This window comes from Pongo abelii, chromosome 9, assembly GCF_028885655.2.
Source record: "Pongo abelii isolate AG06213 chromosome 9, NHGRI_mPonAbe1-v2.0_pri, whole genome shotgun sequence".
NCBI lineage: Eukaryota > Metazoa > Chordata > Mammalia > Primates > Hominidae > Pongo > Pongo abelii.
The window spans coordinates 16,978,306-16,996,495 of record NC_071994.2 but is presented as its reverse complement, the minus strand read 5'-3'; the positions used below and the strand labels follow the sequence as shown (position 1 = coordinate 16,996,495).

Below are 18,190 nucleotides of genomic sequence, written 5' to 3'. Positions count from 1 at the left end.
CATTCTGTGGAATGTCTCAACAGCACTCCCTCAAAACACAGGGAAAGATGGACAATCTGTCATAACTAGAAGAGATTAAGGAAACCTGACAACTAAATGCAAGAAGAGGAAAATAGTGGAAAAATGAATGAGATCGGAATAAGGTCTGAAGTTTAGAAAGTAATAGTGTGTCAATCTTTTTTTTTGTTATTGTTTTGACAAATGTACCATCATATTATAAGATTATGACATAGGATAAATCAGGCAAGTGTTTGTATTAGATTTGTAAAGCTGCTGTTATAAAACATCACATACCAGGAAGCTTAAAACAACAGGTGTTTATTCTTTCACAGTTTGGAAGCCAGAAGTCCCAAATCAGTGGCACTGGACTGAAATGAACACATTAGCAAGGCCTGCTTCCTTCATAAAGTATAAGTGAGAATTTTATTTCTTGCCTCTTTCATTTTATGGTGGCTGCAGGTATTCCAAACCTTGGGGTCACATCACTTTAGTTTCTGCTTTCATGGTCACCTTGCTGACTCCTCTTTTGTCTGTCATCACATCTCTCTGTCTTCTTCTGATAGTGACATATGTGGGCCTGTAGGGCTCACACAGATAATCCACAATACTATCTCCATCTTAATCACCTCTACGTAGTCCTTTTAGGCAATATAAGGTAACATCGAAAGGTTCCAGGAATCAGGATGCATAAATATTGTGTATTATAATAGCCTATTGAATTTATGTTAGGTTTGCTACTGACAGATATTGTCATGTTTATATTCTACATGGACGTTTAGAATCATTTCAATTAATTCTATAATTTATGTGTATGAAGTAATTTTCAAATATAATTAGATATTAAACCTTAAATAATTTCACATTCAATGTATTTTTATGATTTATTAAGTAGTATTTATTTGATATATGATTTTCTACTTAATGAGACATCACATCTAAGTAAAAATTATGAGATGGCTTCAAATTAGATGGCTCCAAAATTTTCAGGAAACGATTGTGTCTAAAAGTTGGAGAAAAAGTGCTTAGAATATAGGTAAAAATATTTCAGCAAAGAAATTACCTGTGTCTTTTGAAATGAACTATATGTCTGTCTAGAAGGCTTATATTATAGATGGTTCACTATAATCATGAATGGTTCAAAGTTTCAACATATTGATACAATTAGACTCAAAGCTTAATTATTTTATCCATTCATTTAACAAATACTTATTGAAAATCTCCTATAAAACACACTCATTTAGGTACTAAAGATTTTATAAACAAAAAATTCATTGCTTTAATGAAGTTTGCATTCTAGTTGGATAGGAGGATATAAAGTAAACAAGTGAATAAATATACAGGAGAGTGTGAATAAAAATGAGGAAGAATAACACGAGATGAGGGGCAGTGTACATGGGGTGGGGAGAGGGATTATTTTATAAAGGTGGTGAAGGAAGGACTCTATGACTGGATCACATTTAAGGAAAGACCTGAATGGAGTGAGGAAATATTATGCACAAAGAACAGCAAGTGCACAGGCCCTGAGGTTGGAGCATGCTTGGAATTGTGAAAAACAGCAAGAAGAGTAGCCCGGACAAAATGGAGTAAAACACAGGTGAAGCGGCAAAAGGTGGTGTATGTCAACTAAAATAAGAATGAAGGAGCAGAATTAACCATTTCAAAGCATTTGCAGAAAGAAAAATGTACACTTTTTGTTTCTTAGTACATTTTTTAAACAATGTAAAAGTTGGTAGTAATATACAAAGAAATGCTTTTATTTTTACTCAATTTTTCTGGTACTCTAGTTATTTTATCCTTTTAAAATTTAAAACATGAACATGTTGCTTCTATAAATCAGTAATGACATAAATAAAAAAATTCATATGAGATGCTATATTTACATATTCTTGATAAAATGTGCCAAGGAAAAGCATATACTTTCATTTAATAATATGTTTTTTTAAAAAAAATAAAATGAGGACTCCTGGAACAGTATCCAGCTAAATAAATTTAAAAGCATTAGGCTTAACTTTATATTCCACTACCCAAATTGAGTATTTAAATTATTTTTATTAAATATTAGTGTATTAGGGTTCTACAGAGAAACAGAACAGATAGATAGATAGATGATAGATAGATAGATAGATAGATAGATAGATAGATAAAAGGAGATTTGTTATGTGAACTGGCTCATGTGAATATGGAGGCTGAGAAGTCTCACAATATACTATCTGCAAACTGGAGAACCAGGAAAGCCAGTAGAGTAATTTGGAGTTTGAAGGCCTGAGAAAGGTCAGGACAGGGTTGTGGAACTGGTATAAGGCCTGGAGGCCAAAGGCCCGAGAAACCAGGAGCTCAAATGTCTAAGAAAAAGAGCAGATGAATGTCCCAGCTCAAGAAGAGAGAGAATTCATCCTTCCTTCACCTTTTTGTTCTTTTCAGGTGAGCCCTCAGTAGACTGAATGATGGCCACCCATACTGGTGATGGCAGATCTTCCTTACTCAGTCTCCTGATTCAAATATTAATCTCTTCTGGAAACACCTTCACAGACATATTCAGAATAATGTTTAAGCAGCTATCTGGGCATCCTTTAATCCAGCCAAACTGACACATAAAATTAACCATCAGAACTTGCCACATTACATTTAATCTGGGCACATTTTCCACACCTATGGAAAATTCCCCACTTCATGGGAAACCTTCATGTACTTCTATTAATGGACTTGTTTTTGCTCTGGTTTTATGCATATTTGCATTGACATGTGGTAGAAAAAAATGCATGTAGAATAAATGAATACATTAATATCTTTAAGGTTTTTGGCAAGGAAGTCCCAAGATGTCTTAGCCATTCTTGTTCAGGTGTTATGTTTCTGGACATAATGTTTCCTTTTATTTAGACAATAGACTTTTAAACAGGCATGGCAATCACTTCAGGAATTTAACTTTATTGTGGACCTTAAATGTGATTCAGAACATGGAGAAGATCCGAGAGAAATAAAACTAGGTTATGGTGCATTCTGCAGTGTTAAACTGACCATCCTAGAGACAATTTTGCCTTCTCAACAACTTTCTAGAGTGCACTCTTCACTTCCTTGTTCCTCAGACTATAGACCAGAGGGTTCAGCATGGGGATGACCATTGTATAGAACACAGATGCCATTTTGTCTGTGTCCATGGAGTGACTGGAGCTGGGTTGTAAGTACATGAAGATAATAGTCCCATAGAAGATGGCAGCTGCAATGAAGTGAGAGGCACAGGTGATCAAAGCCTTCTGGTATCCCGAAGCTGAGTGCATCTTTAGGATGGTGACAAAAATGAATATGTAGGATATCAAGATAACCAGGAGAATTATAAAGATATTGAAGCTCACAACATAAACAAGAACAAGTTCACTAACACGTCTATCAGAGCAAGAGAGAACCATGACTGCTGGAATATCACAGAAAAAGTGATGGACTTCATTGGACTTACAGAAAGAGAGACTAAATGTGTCCCCAGTGTGGATGGAGGCATTCAGGAAACCACAGAGGTAGGAGCCTATGGCCAGACGAGCACACACACTTGTTGTCATGGTTGTGGTGTAATGTAGGGGTTTGCACATTGCTGCACAGCGGTCATAGGCCATTGAGGCCAAGAGGTAATTTTCCACAGTGGCAAAAGCTACAAAAATATACATTTGAGCAGCACATGCATTGTAAGAGATGACCTTGTCTTCTATAAGGAATCCAGCCATGACGATGGGAGTGACAGCTGAAGAGTAGCAAAAGTCCACTAGACACAAGTTACTGAGAAAAAAGTACATGGGATTGTGGAGACAGGAATCCCAGAATGTCAATACAATAATTCCCAGGTTTCCAACCAGAGTGATAATATAGATGAAGAAGAACATTATAAAGAGGGGAACCTGCAGTTCTGAGTCACTGGTTAGTCCTAGAAGAATGAACTGTGTTACTTCTGTCTTATTTTCCATCATTGTTCTGGGGGACTCACAGGATGCTTGTAGCAGTACAAAAAGGAACAGTGTGATAAATAAATTGAATTAAAACTGAAAAGTGTAAGTACAATATGTATTCCTTCACTGTAGCAATAACTTGTACTTCAAGATTCCCTAGAAAAAGCGTGGCCTTGACAACCAAATGCAGTGCATTAATTATACAGAGTTACATACTGTTGAAACTGAAGAATCTTAGTAGATTATTTACACAATTTTTAGATATTATAAATTTGTAAACTCATATGTAGAAAATGTACTAACCTGATCAAGATGACTCATCTAGATGCATCTATCTGTCAATTCACTTTTCCTGAGCACAGTAAAAGCTGACACATGTTGCTAATTTGCCAAGAACTTCTCTAGACATTTTAGATATCTATTCATTATTTCTTTGCAACAGTATTATGTATTTGATTAGTTGTTGCATTCATTTAAATTGTGAAGCACAGGAGGTTGAGTAACATATTCATATTTATACAAGTATTAAATAGCAAGCCATGCTTTGGACCCATGCCAACTTTTGAACCCATGCTGAATGGTTCTTAAGTCTAATGGTCTAAACTGAATTTAAATCAAATTGAATACAACTGTGTTTACAAGCACTCATTGTCTCCTTTGGTACAAACTCAGTGTTTTGAGTTTCACAATGAAGTAAGTGAGTAATATAAGCTTAGTAAATGGGGTCGGGTAACAGGGTTGTTTGGGGCATGTTCAGCTAGCGGAAACAATTCTGAGAGAAGCCTATTACCAGATACAGCAGATACAGAGCTTGAGTTCTTGAAAGAGATGCATATCAGTCCACAACTTACCACCTGGGAATCACTGGTTCTAATCTAATTCCCTTAAACATCACATTTTCTTCTGTAAAACTAAAACAGTAATGTGACCTACTTTGAAGTATTATTGTGAGAATTAAATAAGATAATCCATTAAAAATGCTAGATGTTAAGCACAGCCTAATGAGTGCTAGTTATAATATTAAATATTATTATTAGATAGGTGATAATCTTTTTGTTGGTTTGATAAAGGTGGATGGTGACAAGCAGGGTTGCAGGCATGGGTGAGCTTTGAAAGCTCCCACCTCCAATTTTCTTTTCCTCTATGCTAGGACCACTGAGATTTTCTGTGTTCTTCAGTGATTTTCAGGTTGTTCTTCCTCCAAGCAAATGATTGTCTGCTCCAGAAAATTCACACGAGCCTTTCTTTTTCTTAATTTCTCCCTTGAAATCCACATTTTAATGTGGGTAAAAAAGTTTCTTTTTCCTAAAGCCATTCTTTCTCTTATTACTATTATTCCATAGTTAAATCAAAGATTAAGGATTAAAATTTCCTACTTTATGGGCTATCTTTATTTAGCTCACAGATCTGATTTGGTGGCAAGTTTCATGTGATAAAATAGTTTATTTGAATCTATTCTTGTTTAGGAACAATATTTTATTATTTATTTATTTTAATGTTTTAAAATTTCAACTTTAATTTTAGATACAAAGGTTACACGTGCAGATTTGTTGCTTGGGAATATTGCATGATGCTGAGGTTTGGAGTATGGATCCTGTCACCCTGGTAGTGAGCATATCATCTGATAGGTAGTTTTTAAGCCCACCCTCTCTTTCTCCATCCTCTAGTAGTCCACAGTGTATATTGCTCCCATATTTATATCCATGTGTTCTCATCATTTAGCTCTCACTTATTAGTGAGAACGTGAGGTATTTGGTTTTCTGTTCTTGTGTTACTTTGCTTAAGATTATGGCCTCCAGATTCATCCACGTTGCTGCAAAGGTCATGATTTCACTTTTTTTATGGCTATGTAGTGTTCCATAAATCCAGTGTATAGATTTCTTCAAAAACTTAAAACAGAGCTACTATTTGACCCAGTATATACCCGAAAGGTAATGAGTCATTTTACTAAAAAGACAAATACATATGGTCAACCTAAATGCCCATCAATGATAGACTGGATAAAGAAAGTATGGTACATATACACCATGGAATTCTATGCAGCCATAAAAAAGAATGAGATCATCTCCTTTGCAGGGACATAGATGGATCTGGAAGCCATTATCCTCAGCAAACTGCAGAAACAGAAAATCAAATACTGCATGCTCTGACTTTTAAGTGGGAGCTGAATGATGAAAACACATGGACACATGGTAGAGAACAACACACACTGGGGCCTGTCAGAGGATGGGAGGTAGGACGAGGGGGAGAATCAGGAAGAAAAGCTAATGGATACTGGTCTTAATACCTAGGGGATGGGATGATCTGTACAGCTAATCACCATGGCACATCTTAGCTATGTAATAAACCTGCACATCCTGCACATGTACTCCTGAACTTAAAAGTTGGACATTTTTTTAAAAAGACACATGTACCTGTATGATCATCAGCACGCTATTCACAACAATGAAAGCATAGAATCAGCCCTGGTGCTCATCAGTGGTAGATTGGATAAAGAAGATGTGGTACATATACACCATGGAATACTACACAGCCATGAAAAAAAGAATGAAACCAGGAACAATACTTTAAGTCTGTGTATTTGGATTGGGGCCTGTAGAAGGGTGTCCAACCAATACTAACTAGTGTTTCCTACTGTCTTTCTTTTAAACACTTGGCAACTTCACTTCCCAAGCCTGACCTATGAAGATGTTATGTTGCTAACTTTAACATACATGACCGCATTTAGCATACACTATGTTCTACAACCAATAATAAAAACTTTATATATAAATAATGTGTGTGTATGTGTGCGTGTGTGTGTGAGAGAAAGAGAGAGAGAGAGAGTTAGATAGTATTATTATTATTACTTTATCATTAAGAACATTGACAATTTGAGAAGTGATATGATGCTCTAAAATTATATGGCTAGTTTGAGAGTCAAGATTCAAGAGTTAAATCCATCTTCAGTCTAATCAAAAGTCAAAACTTTCAGCCACATCACTGTCAACATAGGTAGATGTGCTAATAGTAATAAGAATGAGATTATAAAAAAAGTTAAAACACAGGTCATAGCTCATTAATTCATTTAACACCCTTTTGTAGTTTAAAGAATGAACATTTCACTCGTTTTTGTTTGTTTGTTTTTGTTTTTTTTACCGCTCATGAGAAACCAATATATAACGAACAGATAAAATTACCACCTAGTCAATCAGAGCATCATCTATCTTATTTTTTGTTCATATCTTTGGAGGAAGAAGCACATTTCATAAGAACCACTAAATTTCCTATAATGGAACATTTATGCCCTACACCCACCTCAGTATTTTAGAAAAAATGTTGAAAACATCTTTTTCTGCTCTCAAATAACTTATAGTAGGTATAGCTGCCCCACTGCTTTTGCATGAGTTACACTTCTCTCTAAAATGTTTCTTAGATATGGAAGCTTACCTTACAGCTGGATGAGCAGAAACAGTCAATACAGAATAGTTGGTCTACAATCAGAAAACCAGCCATGAAATATTGCATTAATATGTTTGGAGAAGCTTGCTTTCAGATAACGGTCAACAGGTTTCAAGGTCTCTTAGGCATGGAGAAATAAAGGGAAGAGCATTAACATGGAAAAAGTCCTGAATCTACCATTAATTCTTTCTGTGAACTTAAAAGAGTTACTTCTCTTCCCCTTTCTTGAGAAAATAAACATGTTAAGATTACCTCTCTCACATAATTCACAGAATTGCATCTGTAAATAACAAGTAAGGGAGGCCTGTAAAACATCTTGCTAAGGGGCCATCATGCGAAAGTCAGTCAATGTAATTTTTAACTTGGGATGTTTTCCCTGAGCAGGGTTGAAGCTTCATAGCAAAGCCTCAGGTCAGAAGGCATGCATGAACTAAAAACAATTTTCCTTTAGATGAATAAATGATGATCTGCGGAGCTTTGTACACAGTGTGTTCTCTCTAAAACTACATCATGTTGGGAGTCATGTTGGGATTTCAGCTGCTAATATATGGAGACATGAGGAGAATTATAAGGGCATGGAGATCTCTGGAGATGTCCCCTGTGAGAGAATCTACAGCTCCTCATTCTACTTTCCTGGTGAAGAAGCAATTAAAGCTGCCGGTGGGGATCAAGCTTATTATTTTTAATATGTGCACATAATTTGTGTGCATATTAAATTTATTTCTTTTTTCATTCTCTAATTAATGCAAAATTTACATACAGTAATACCCAGTATTAATACACACTTTACTGTATAGTTCTAAGAATTTTGTCAAATATATGGTCACATAATGACTACAACAATTACATTAAAAAAATTTTCTAAGCCTACTTTTTGGTAACCTCTTTTCCCACCCACTACCCTGGCAACAAGTAAATTGTTTTTGTCCAAATAATTTGGCTTTTGCTAGAGTGTCTTTAAATATAATCCTAGAATATGTAGTCTTTGAGTCTGGCATCTTTCACTTTCACTTAGCAATTGAGACCCATATATATTGTTGCCTATGTCAGAGTTAAATCTTTTTTATTGTAGAAGAATATTGCATTATGTGGACATTATAGATTGTTTTCCTCATTGTGCAACTGAGGAACATTTGTATTGGTTTTAGTGTTTGGTGAGTAGAAATAAAGCTGATCTAAACATTTCACTAAAGATTTCTGGGTGAGGCACTGTGGCTCATGCCTGTAATCCTAGCACTTTGGGAGGCCGAGGTGGGTGGATCACTTGAAGTAAGTAGTTGAAGACCAGCCTGATCAACATGGTGAAGCTCATTCTCTACTAAAAATACAAAAATTAGCCAGGGATGGTGGTGGGCACCTGTAATCCCAGCTACTCAGGAGGCTGGGGCAGGAGAATTGCTTGAACCTGGGAGGCAGAGGCGGAGGCAGAGGCGGAGGCTGCAATGAGCCAAGATTGCGCCTCTGTACTCCAGCCTTGGCTACAGAGTGAGACTCTGTCTCAAAAAAAAAAAAAAAAAAAAAAAAAATTCTGAGGTGAACATAGATTTTCATTTCATTTGAATAAATATTTATGAGTCAGATTGAATTGCTGTATGGTAAGCACATGTTTATCTGAATAAGAAACTGTCAACATCTTTTTTGAAGATACTCTACTATTTTGAATTCCCACTAGCAGTCCATTCAAATTGTCTCACCTCTGTATCAGCATTTTATATTTAAAATTTTTTCAATTTAATTTTTTATTTTACTTTTTAAAATTTTTCTCTAAGATATCTCCTTACCGATTTTCTTAACACTTATCTACCTTATCACCACAATTCTTGCTAGGGAATGCTTTTCTTTTCCAACAAAGGAGACAGATTCATCCTTTTGCACAGATTCATCGCTTTGCACTGTTGCTTCTGAGCCCACACCACACTCCCAAGCAGACTTATCACATCTCTTTTAGTACAAGCCAGTGTCATGGTTAAACATTTGTTCTGTGCACCGAGGTTGCTTCACCTCAAATTTGAGTAAGAAATGTAGCCTTTTCAAACTTCAGCTTCTCTTCTGTAAGGAAGAAGAAAATACTATATTGTCATTCTCATAATATTTTCAAAAAGATAATCACATGACGTATTTATAGAGCACAGCACACTTTCTACCACACATCAGGTGTTCGATAGGTTAAATATTAATATTTATTATTTATAATATTTTCCATAGATGGGTCACAAAAATAGTGGTACACAAACAATCCACCTGCTTTTCTACATGTGCATGCCCCATTCCAGCTAGGCAGGACATGTAATAGTTCTAGATAATGAACTATGGAAAGAATTGTAATGTTGGTTGAAACATACACACTACTCTTCAGTTATCTCATCTCCTGCTGTGATAATCAAAAGGCTTAATGTTCCAGCAGGTGCAGAAACAGATGATGATACCTTCATCAGCAGGTGTCTTTGAGTGACCACATACAGCTTTTCACTTAGCCAGACAACCTGCGTAACAGACATGTAGTAGCATAAGTAAGAAATAAATCTGTAGGATGCTGAATATTTATCTTCCAAAATATCAGATTCTAATACCTACAATCGGTAAATTTTACCTTATATGACAACTGCTTTGCAGTTATGATCAAATTAAGGACAGCAAGATGGAGATTAATCTAAATTATTCAGTGGGCTGTAAATGCAGTTACCAGTTCCTTGTAAGATGGGGGCAAGAGAAGTGATAGATTAGAATATTTTAAGGGCCTGTTACTCCACAGAAACACTAAAAAAGCAAGCAAAAACTGGCACAATCAACTTTGAACTCTGGAAAATAGTCAAGGATCTACAGAAAAAAAGTGAATGATGATTCAAGAAAAAGGCAACCTCACATGACATTTTTAGGAAGTATCTTTTAAACTGCTACGTGACCACAAGTACAGAGACATCAGAGGCCGCATATGACAATAAATACATTCTTTCAAATATTTTAATAAAACTCACTGAATAAACAACCGCACCCAGAGCAAGCAACAACAAATGAACCTGGGGATAGGAGGGGAGATAATTTGACTTCCAGAATTACCATATTATAATATTAAAAATGTCAAACTTTCAACCAAAAATAGGAGACATACGAAGGATCAAGAAACCATTTCCAATTTACAAGAAAACAAAAATTAGCAGAAATTGTCCTGAGGAAGCATAAACGTTATGCTTAGAAGACAAAAATATTAAATCAATTGCCTTAAATGGACTCAAAGGGATTAAGGGGAAAAAAATGACAAGGAACTAAAGAAAACTAGGACAATGGTGTTTCAATATATAGTAAATATCAATTAAAAATACAAATTATTTTTAAAAAAAGATAGATTTCTGGAGCTGAAAAGTACAATGAGTGAAATAAAAAATTCACCAGAGAGTTTTAACAATATTTGAAAAGAGAAGGAAAAAAATCAGTGAATTTCTTTCCTTCCCCCCTCCCTCCCTCCCTCCCTCCTTTCCTTCCTTCTTTTCTTCCTTCCTTCCTTCCTTCCTTCTTTCCTTCCTTCTTTCTTTTTGAGACAGTCTTACTCTGTCACCCAGGCTGTAGTGTAGCGGTGTAATCATGGCTCACTACAGTCTCCACCTCTTGGCCCTAAGGGATCCTCCTGCCTCAGCCTCCCAAGTAGCTGGGGCCACAGGCATGCACCAATACACCTGGATACATTTTCTTTCTTCCTTTTTTTTGAGTCAAGGTTTTGCCATGTTGCCCAGGCTGGTTTTGAACTCCTGAGCTCAAGTGATCCACCTGCCTCAGACTCCCAAATTACTGGTATTATAGACATGAGCCACCATGTCTGGCCAAATCAGTGAATTTCTAGATGTGTCAATTAAAGCAATCCAGCCTCAGGAGAAGAAAGGAAAGCAGAATGAAGACAAAATGGAAAGAGCTTGAGACCTCTTGCATGCCATCAAGTATTCCAATGTGAGCACAAGTAGAGTGCAAGAATGAGAGGTGAAATTAAGGGAAAGATCGTAAGAAATATTTGAAGAACTATGGCCACTAACTTCCCAAACTTGATTAACTCACAAATCTGCACTTACAAAAAGCTCACAAAGTTTAAGAGGGATTAACATGATGCGATCCCCATACACATTATAGTCAAACTGTTCAAAGTGAAACAATCACAAAACCTGCAAAATATAAGTAACTTCTCACATACACAGGATTTTCAATCATATTCATAAATGATTTATCATCAGAAATAATGGAGTCCAAAAGTAGCAAGATGATATATTTTAAGGTATTAAAGGAAAATTTAAACTACTGTCAACTGAGAATTCTACATCCGGCAAAACTAACCTTCAAAAATGGACAAAATAAGATCTTCCTATATAGGTGAAAGTTTAGAGAGGTGTTTGGGTCATGAGAGCTCAGCTCTCATGAATGGGTTGATCCCTTCATAGACTAATAGATTAATGAATTCATGGGTTAATGTATTAATGAGTTTTCATGGGACTTGGACTTGTGGCTTTGTAAAAAGAGGAGATCTGAGCTAGCATGCTCCATCCTCTCACCATATGATGCCCTGTGCGGCTATGAGACTTTGCAGGGAGTCCCCACCAGCAAGAAGGCCCTCAGCAGATGTGGCCCCTCAACCCTGGACTGCTTATTCTCTAAAACTGTGAGAAATAAATTTATTTTTAAAAATAAACTATCTAGTTTTAGGCATCCTGTTATAAGCAACATTAAATGAACCAAGGTAATTAATGATGTTGAGCAAATTTTTATATCCCTGTTGACCTTTTGTATGCCTTCTATGCAAAAATAGTTATTCAAGACTTTTACCCATTTTTAAATAGAATTAATTTTTACTATTGATATGTAGGAATTCCTAATATATTTTATATTTTATTTTTTCAGATGGGGTCTCACTCTGTCACATGGCTGAAGTGCAGTGGTACAATCATGGCTCACTGCAGCCTCAGCATCCTGGCTTCAAATGATCCTTTCACCTCAGCTTCCTGAGTAGCTGGGGCTATAGGCATGCACCACCATGCCTAGCTAATTTTTAAAAATTTTGTAGAAATGGTGTCTCACTTTAAAGTAGTTTTTTTCAATTCTGTGAAGAAAGTCATTGGTAGCTTGATGGGGATGGCACTGAATCTATAAATTGCCTTGGGCAGTATGGCCATTTTTGTGATATTGATTCTTCCCACCCATGAGCATGGAATATTCTTCCATTTGTTTGTATCTTCTTTTGTTTCATTGAGCAGTGGTTTATAGTTCTCTTTGAAGAGGTCCTTCACGTCCCTTGTAAGTTGGATTCCTAAGTATTTTATTCTCTTTGAAGCAATTGTGAATGGGAGTTCACTCATGATTTGGTTCTCTGTTTGTCTGTTGTTGGTGTATAAGAATGCTTGTGATTTTTGTACATTGATTTTGTATCCTGAGACTTTGCTGAAGTTGCTTATCAGCTTAAGGAGATTTTGGGCTGAGACAATGGGGTTTTCTAGATATACAATCATGTCATCTGCAAACAGGAACAATTTGATTTCCTCTTTTCCTAATTGAATACCCTTTATTTCCTTCTTCTGCCTAATTGCCCTGGCCAGAACTTCCAACACTATGTTGAATAGGAGTGGTGAGAGAGGGCATCCCTGTCTTGTGCCAGTCTTCAAAGGGAATGCTTCCAGTTATTGCCCATTCAGTATGGTATTGGCTGTGGGTTTGTCATAAATAGCTCTTATTATTTTGAGATATGTCCCATCAATACCAAATTTATTGAGAGTTTTTAGCATGAAGGGTTGTTGAATTTTGTCAAAGGCCTTTTCTGCATCTATTGAGATAATCATGTGGTTTTTGTCTTTGGTTCTGTTTATATGCTGGATTACATTTATTGATTTGCGTATATTGAACCAGCCTTGCATCCCAGGGATGAAGCCCACTTGATCATGGTGGATAAGCTTTTTGATGTGCTGCTGGATTCTGTTTGCCAGTATTTTATTGAGGATTTTTGCATCAATGTTCATCAAGGATATTGGTCTAAAATTCTCTTTTTTGGTTGTGTCTCTGCCTGGCTTTGGTATCAGGATGATGCTGGCCTCATAAAATGAGTTAGGGAGGATTCCCTCTTTTTCTATTGATTGGAATAGTTTCAGAAGGAATGGTACCGGTTCCTCCTTGTACCTCTGGCAGAATTCGGCTGTGAATCTGTCTGGTCCTGGACCCTTTTTGGTTGGTAAGCTATTGATTATTGCCACAATTTCAGCTCCTGTTATTGGTCTATTCAGAGATTCAACTTCTTCCTGGTTTAGTCTTGGGAGAGTGTATGTGTCGAGGAATTTATCCATTTCTTCTAGATTTTCTAGTTTATTTGCGTAGAGGTGTTTGTAGTATTCTCTGATGGTAGTTTGTATTTCTGTGGGATCGGTGGTGATATCCCCTTTATCATTTTTATTGCATCTATTTGATTCTTCTCTCTTTTCTTCTTTATTAGTCTTGCTAGTGGTCTATCAATTTTGTTGATCCTTTCAAAAAATCAGCTCCTGGATTCATTAATTTTTTGAAGGGTTTTTTTGTCTCTATATGGAACCAAAAAAGAGCCCGCATCACCAAGTCAATCCTAAGCCAAAAGAACAAAGCTGGAGGCATCATGCTACCTGACTTCAAACTATACTACAAGGCTACAATAACCAAAACAGCATGGCACTGGTACCAAAACAGAGATATAGATCAATGGAACAGAACAGAGCCCTCACAAATAACGCCGCATGTCTACAACTAACTGATCTTTGACAAACCTGAGAAAAACAAGCAATGGGGAAAGGATTCCCTATTTAATAAATGGTGCTGGGAAAACTGGCTGGCCATATGTAGAAAGCTGAAACTGGATCCCTTCCTTATACCTTATACAAAAATCAATTCAAGATGGATTAAAGACTTAAATGTTAGACCTAAAACCATAAAAACCCTAGAAGAAAACCTAGGCATTACCGTTCAGGACATAGGCAAGGGCAAGGACTTCATGTCTAAAATACCAAAAGCAATGGCAACAAAAGCCAAAATTGACAAATGGGATCTAATTAAACTCAAGAGCTTCTGCACAGCAAAAGAAACCACCATCAGAGTGAACAGGCAACCTACAAAATGGGAGAAAATTTTCACAACCTACTCATCTGACAAAGGGCTAATATCCAGAATCTACAATGAACTCCAACAAATTTACAAGAAAAAGACAAACAACCCCATCAAAAAGTGGGTGAAGGATATGAACAGACACTTCTCAAAAGAAGACATTTATGCAGCCAAAAGACACATGAAAAAATGCTCATCATCACTGGCCATCAGAGAAATGCAAATCAAAACCACAATGAGATACCATCTCACACCAGTTAGAATGGCAATCATTAAAAAGTCAGGAAACAACAGGTGCTGGAGAGGACGTGGAGAAATAGGAACACTTTTACACTGTTGGTGGGACTGTAAACTAGTTCAACCACTGTGGAAGACAGTGTGGCAATTCCTTAGGGATCTAGAACTAGAAATACCATTTGACCCGGCCATCCCATTACTGGGTATATACCCAAAGGACTATACTATAAATCATGCTGCTATAAAGACACATGCACATGTATGTTTATTGTGGCACTATTCACAATAGCAAAGACTTGGAACCAACCCAAATGTCCAACAGTGATATACTGGATTAAGAAAATGTGGCACATATACACCATGGAATACTATGCAGCCATAAAAAATGATGAGTTCATGTCCTTTGTAGGGACATGGATGAAATTGGAAATCATCATTCTCAGTAAACTATCGCAAGGACAAAAAACCAAACACCGCATGTTCTCACTCATAGATGGGAATTGAACAATGAGAACACATGGACACAGGAAGGGGAACATCACACTCTGGGGATTCTTGTGGGGTGGGGGGAGGGGGGAGGGATAGCATTAGGAGATATACCTAATGCTAAATGACGAGTTAATGGGTGCAGCACACCAGCATGGCACATGTATACATATGTAACTAACCTGCACATTGTGCACATGTACCCTAAAACTTAACATATAATAATAATAAAAATATATATATATATATATAAAAAGAAATGGTGTCTCACTATATTGCTCGGGCTGGTCTCAAACTCCTGGCCTCAAGCTACACTCCTGCTTTGGTCTCACGAATGTGAGCCACCATGCCCAGCCCTCCTTATACACTTTAAATAGTAACACTTATCAAGTGTAATGTTGGTAAATATTGTCTCCTATTCTGTAAGTTGCCTTTCTATGTTTTTGATGGTTTCCATCACTATGCAGAAACAGTTTGTTGTAGTTCCACTTATTTTAGCTTTTATTGCCTGTACATTAGGTGTCATAGTCAAGATATCATTGCCAAGGTTAATGACAAAAAGGTTATTCCCTAGTTTTTTTTCCTAGGGGTTTCAAGATTCAAGTATATGTTTAATTTTGCATCCATTTAAATTTATTTTTGTGTATGGTATAAGACAAAGATTCATTCGAGTAAAATCTTTTGCAAAGATCCTACTTTTGCATGTAGATATGCAGATTTCCCAATACTATTTCTTGAAGAGACTTTCCTTTTCTCATTATGTATCTCTGACTCCCTTGTTGAAGATCAGTTGACTGCATATTCCTAGGTTTATTCCTGAACCCTCTATTCTGTTCCACTCTTCCATATGTCTATCTTTATAGAAATATAATACTGTTTTCTTTACTGTAGTCTTTGTAACATATTCTGAAATCAGAACTGCAATGTCTCCAGCTTTTTTCTTCTTTGTCACGATTGTCTTGGCTATTTAGAGTCTTTGTGGTTTCATATGAATTTTTAGACTATATTTCCATTTCTGTAAAAAGATGCCATTGGAATTCTCATGGGGGTTGCATTGAATCTGTAGCTTGCATTTCGTAGTATGAACATTTTAACATCATTAATTCTTCCAATTCATGAATGCAGATATCTTCCAATTTATTTGAGTCTCCTTCAATTTCTTTCATCATTTCTTGTTATGTTTTAAATGTATGTCTTTCACCTTCTTGGTTAACTTTATTTCTAAGTATTTCATTGTTTTTCATGTTGTTGTAAATAGGATTTTTTAAACTTTTTTTTCAGGTAGATTATTGTTAGTGTATAGATATGCAACGGGTTTTTGTGTGTTGATTTTGTATCCTGCAGCTTTACTGAATTCATTAGTTCTAACAGGTGTTTCTTAGTAGTTCTTAAGATCTTCTGTATATAAGATCACATCTTCCATGAATAGAGACAGTTTTACCTATTTCAGGGTCTTTTATTTCTTTCTCTTGCCTAATTATTCTGGCTAGGACTTTCAGTACTATGGCCAATAGGAGTGGTATGAGTGGGCATCGTTGTCTTGTTTCTGATCTTAAAGGAAAATATTTCACTTTTTAAAATTTGAGTATTCTACTAGCTGTGGGCTTTTTACATAGGCTTTATTATGTTAGAGTTCATTTCTTCTATATCTGGCCTGTTTAGGGTTTTTATCATTGAAAGGTGTTAAATTTCATTGAATACTTTTCTGCAACTATTCAGATGATCTTGTGATTTTTTATCATTCATTCTGTTAATGTTGTCTTTAATATTAATCAATTTAAACCATGCTTGCATCCTAGAGGTAAATTCCACTTGATCATGGTGTATGATTCTTTTATTGTGCTATTGTGTTAGGTTTACTAGTATTTTGTTGAGGATTTCTTACCTATAGTCATCAGAAATATTGTCTGTAGTTTCCATTCTTATGGTACCTTTTCCTTATTTTGAATGTGAGAATAATGCTAGCCACATAAAATTAGTTTAAAAGTGTTCTCTTCTCTTCAGTTATTTGGAAGAGTGTGATAATGATTGACATTTCCTCTTTTAAAAAATGTTTGGTAAATTTCACCAGAGAAGTTACCTGGTTCTGAATTCACAGCCGAATTCTACCAGAGGTACAAGGAGGAAGTGGTACCATTCCTTCTGAAACTATTCCAATCAGTAGAAAAAGAGGGAATGCTCCATAACTCATTTTATGAGGCCAGCATCATCCTGATACCAAAGCCTGGCAGAGACACAACAAAAAAAGAGAATTTTAGACCAATATCCCTGATGAACATCAATGCAAAAATCTTCAATAAAATACTGGCAAACCAAATCCAGCAGCACATCAAAAAGCTTATCCACCATGATCAAGTGGGCTTCATCCCTGGGATGCAAGGCTGGTTCAAAATATGCAAATCAATAAATGTAATCCAGCATATAAACAGAACCAAAGACAAAAACCACATGATTATCTCAATAGATGCAGAAAAGGCCTTCGACAAAATTCAACAACCCTTCATGCTAAAAACTCTCAATAAATTAGGTATTGATGGCACATATCTCAAAATAATAAGAGCTATTTATGACAAACCCACAACCAATATCATACTGAATGGGCAATAAATGGAAGCATTCCCTTTGAAGACTGGCACAAGACAGGGGTGCCCTCTCTCACCACTCCTATTCAACACAATGTTGGAAGTTCTGGCCAGGGCAATCAGGCAGGAGAAAGAAATAAAGGGTATTCCATTAGGAAAAGAGGAAGTCAAATTTTTCCTGTTTGCAGATGACATGATTGTATATCTAGAAAACCCCATTGTCTCAGCCCAAAATCTCCTTAAGCTGATCAGCAAATTCAGCAAAGTCTCAGGATACAAAATCAATGTGCAAAAATCACAAGCATACTTATATACCAATAACATACAGACAAAGAGCCAAATCATGAGTGAACTCCCATTCACAATTGCTTCAAAGAGAAAAATACCTAGGAATCAAACTTACAAGGGATGTGAAGGACC

The 18,190-nt window shown here is 36.2% G+C and overlaps 1 protein-coding gene across 1 annotated transcript; it reads right to left on the bottom strand.

The window, feature by feature from the left end:
• Positions 1-475: 475 nt before the first annotated feature.
• On the bottom strand, positions 476-4,966 carry LOC100447236 (olfactory receptor 5B3). Its single transcript, XM_063728288.1, has one exon. It carries the CDS (start codon positions 3,951-3,953, stop codon positions 3,051-3,053), a length of 903 nt encoding a protein of 300 aa, XP_063584358.1. The 5' UTR covers positions 3,954-4,966; the 3' UTR covers positions 476-3,050.
• Positions 4,967-18,190: the final 13,224 nt, after the last annotated feature.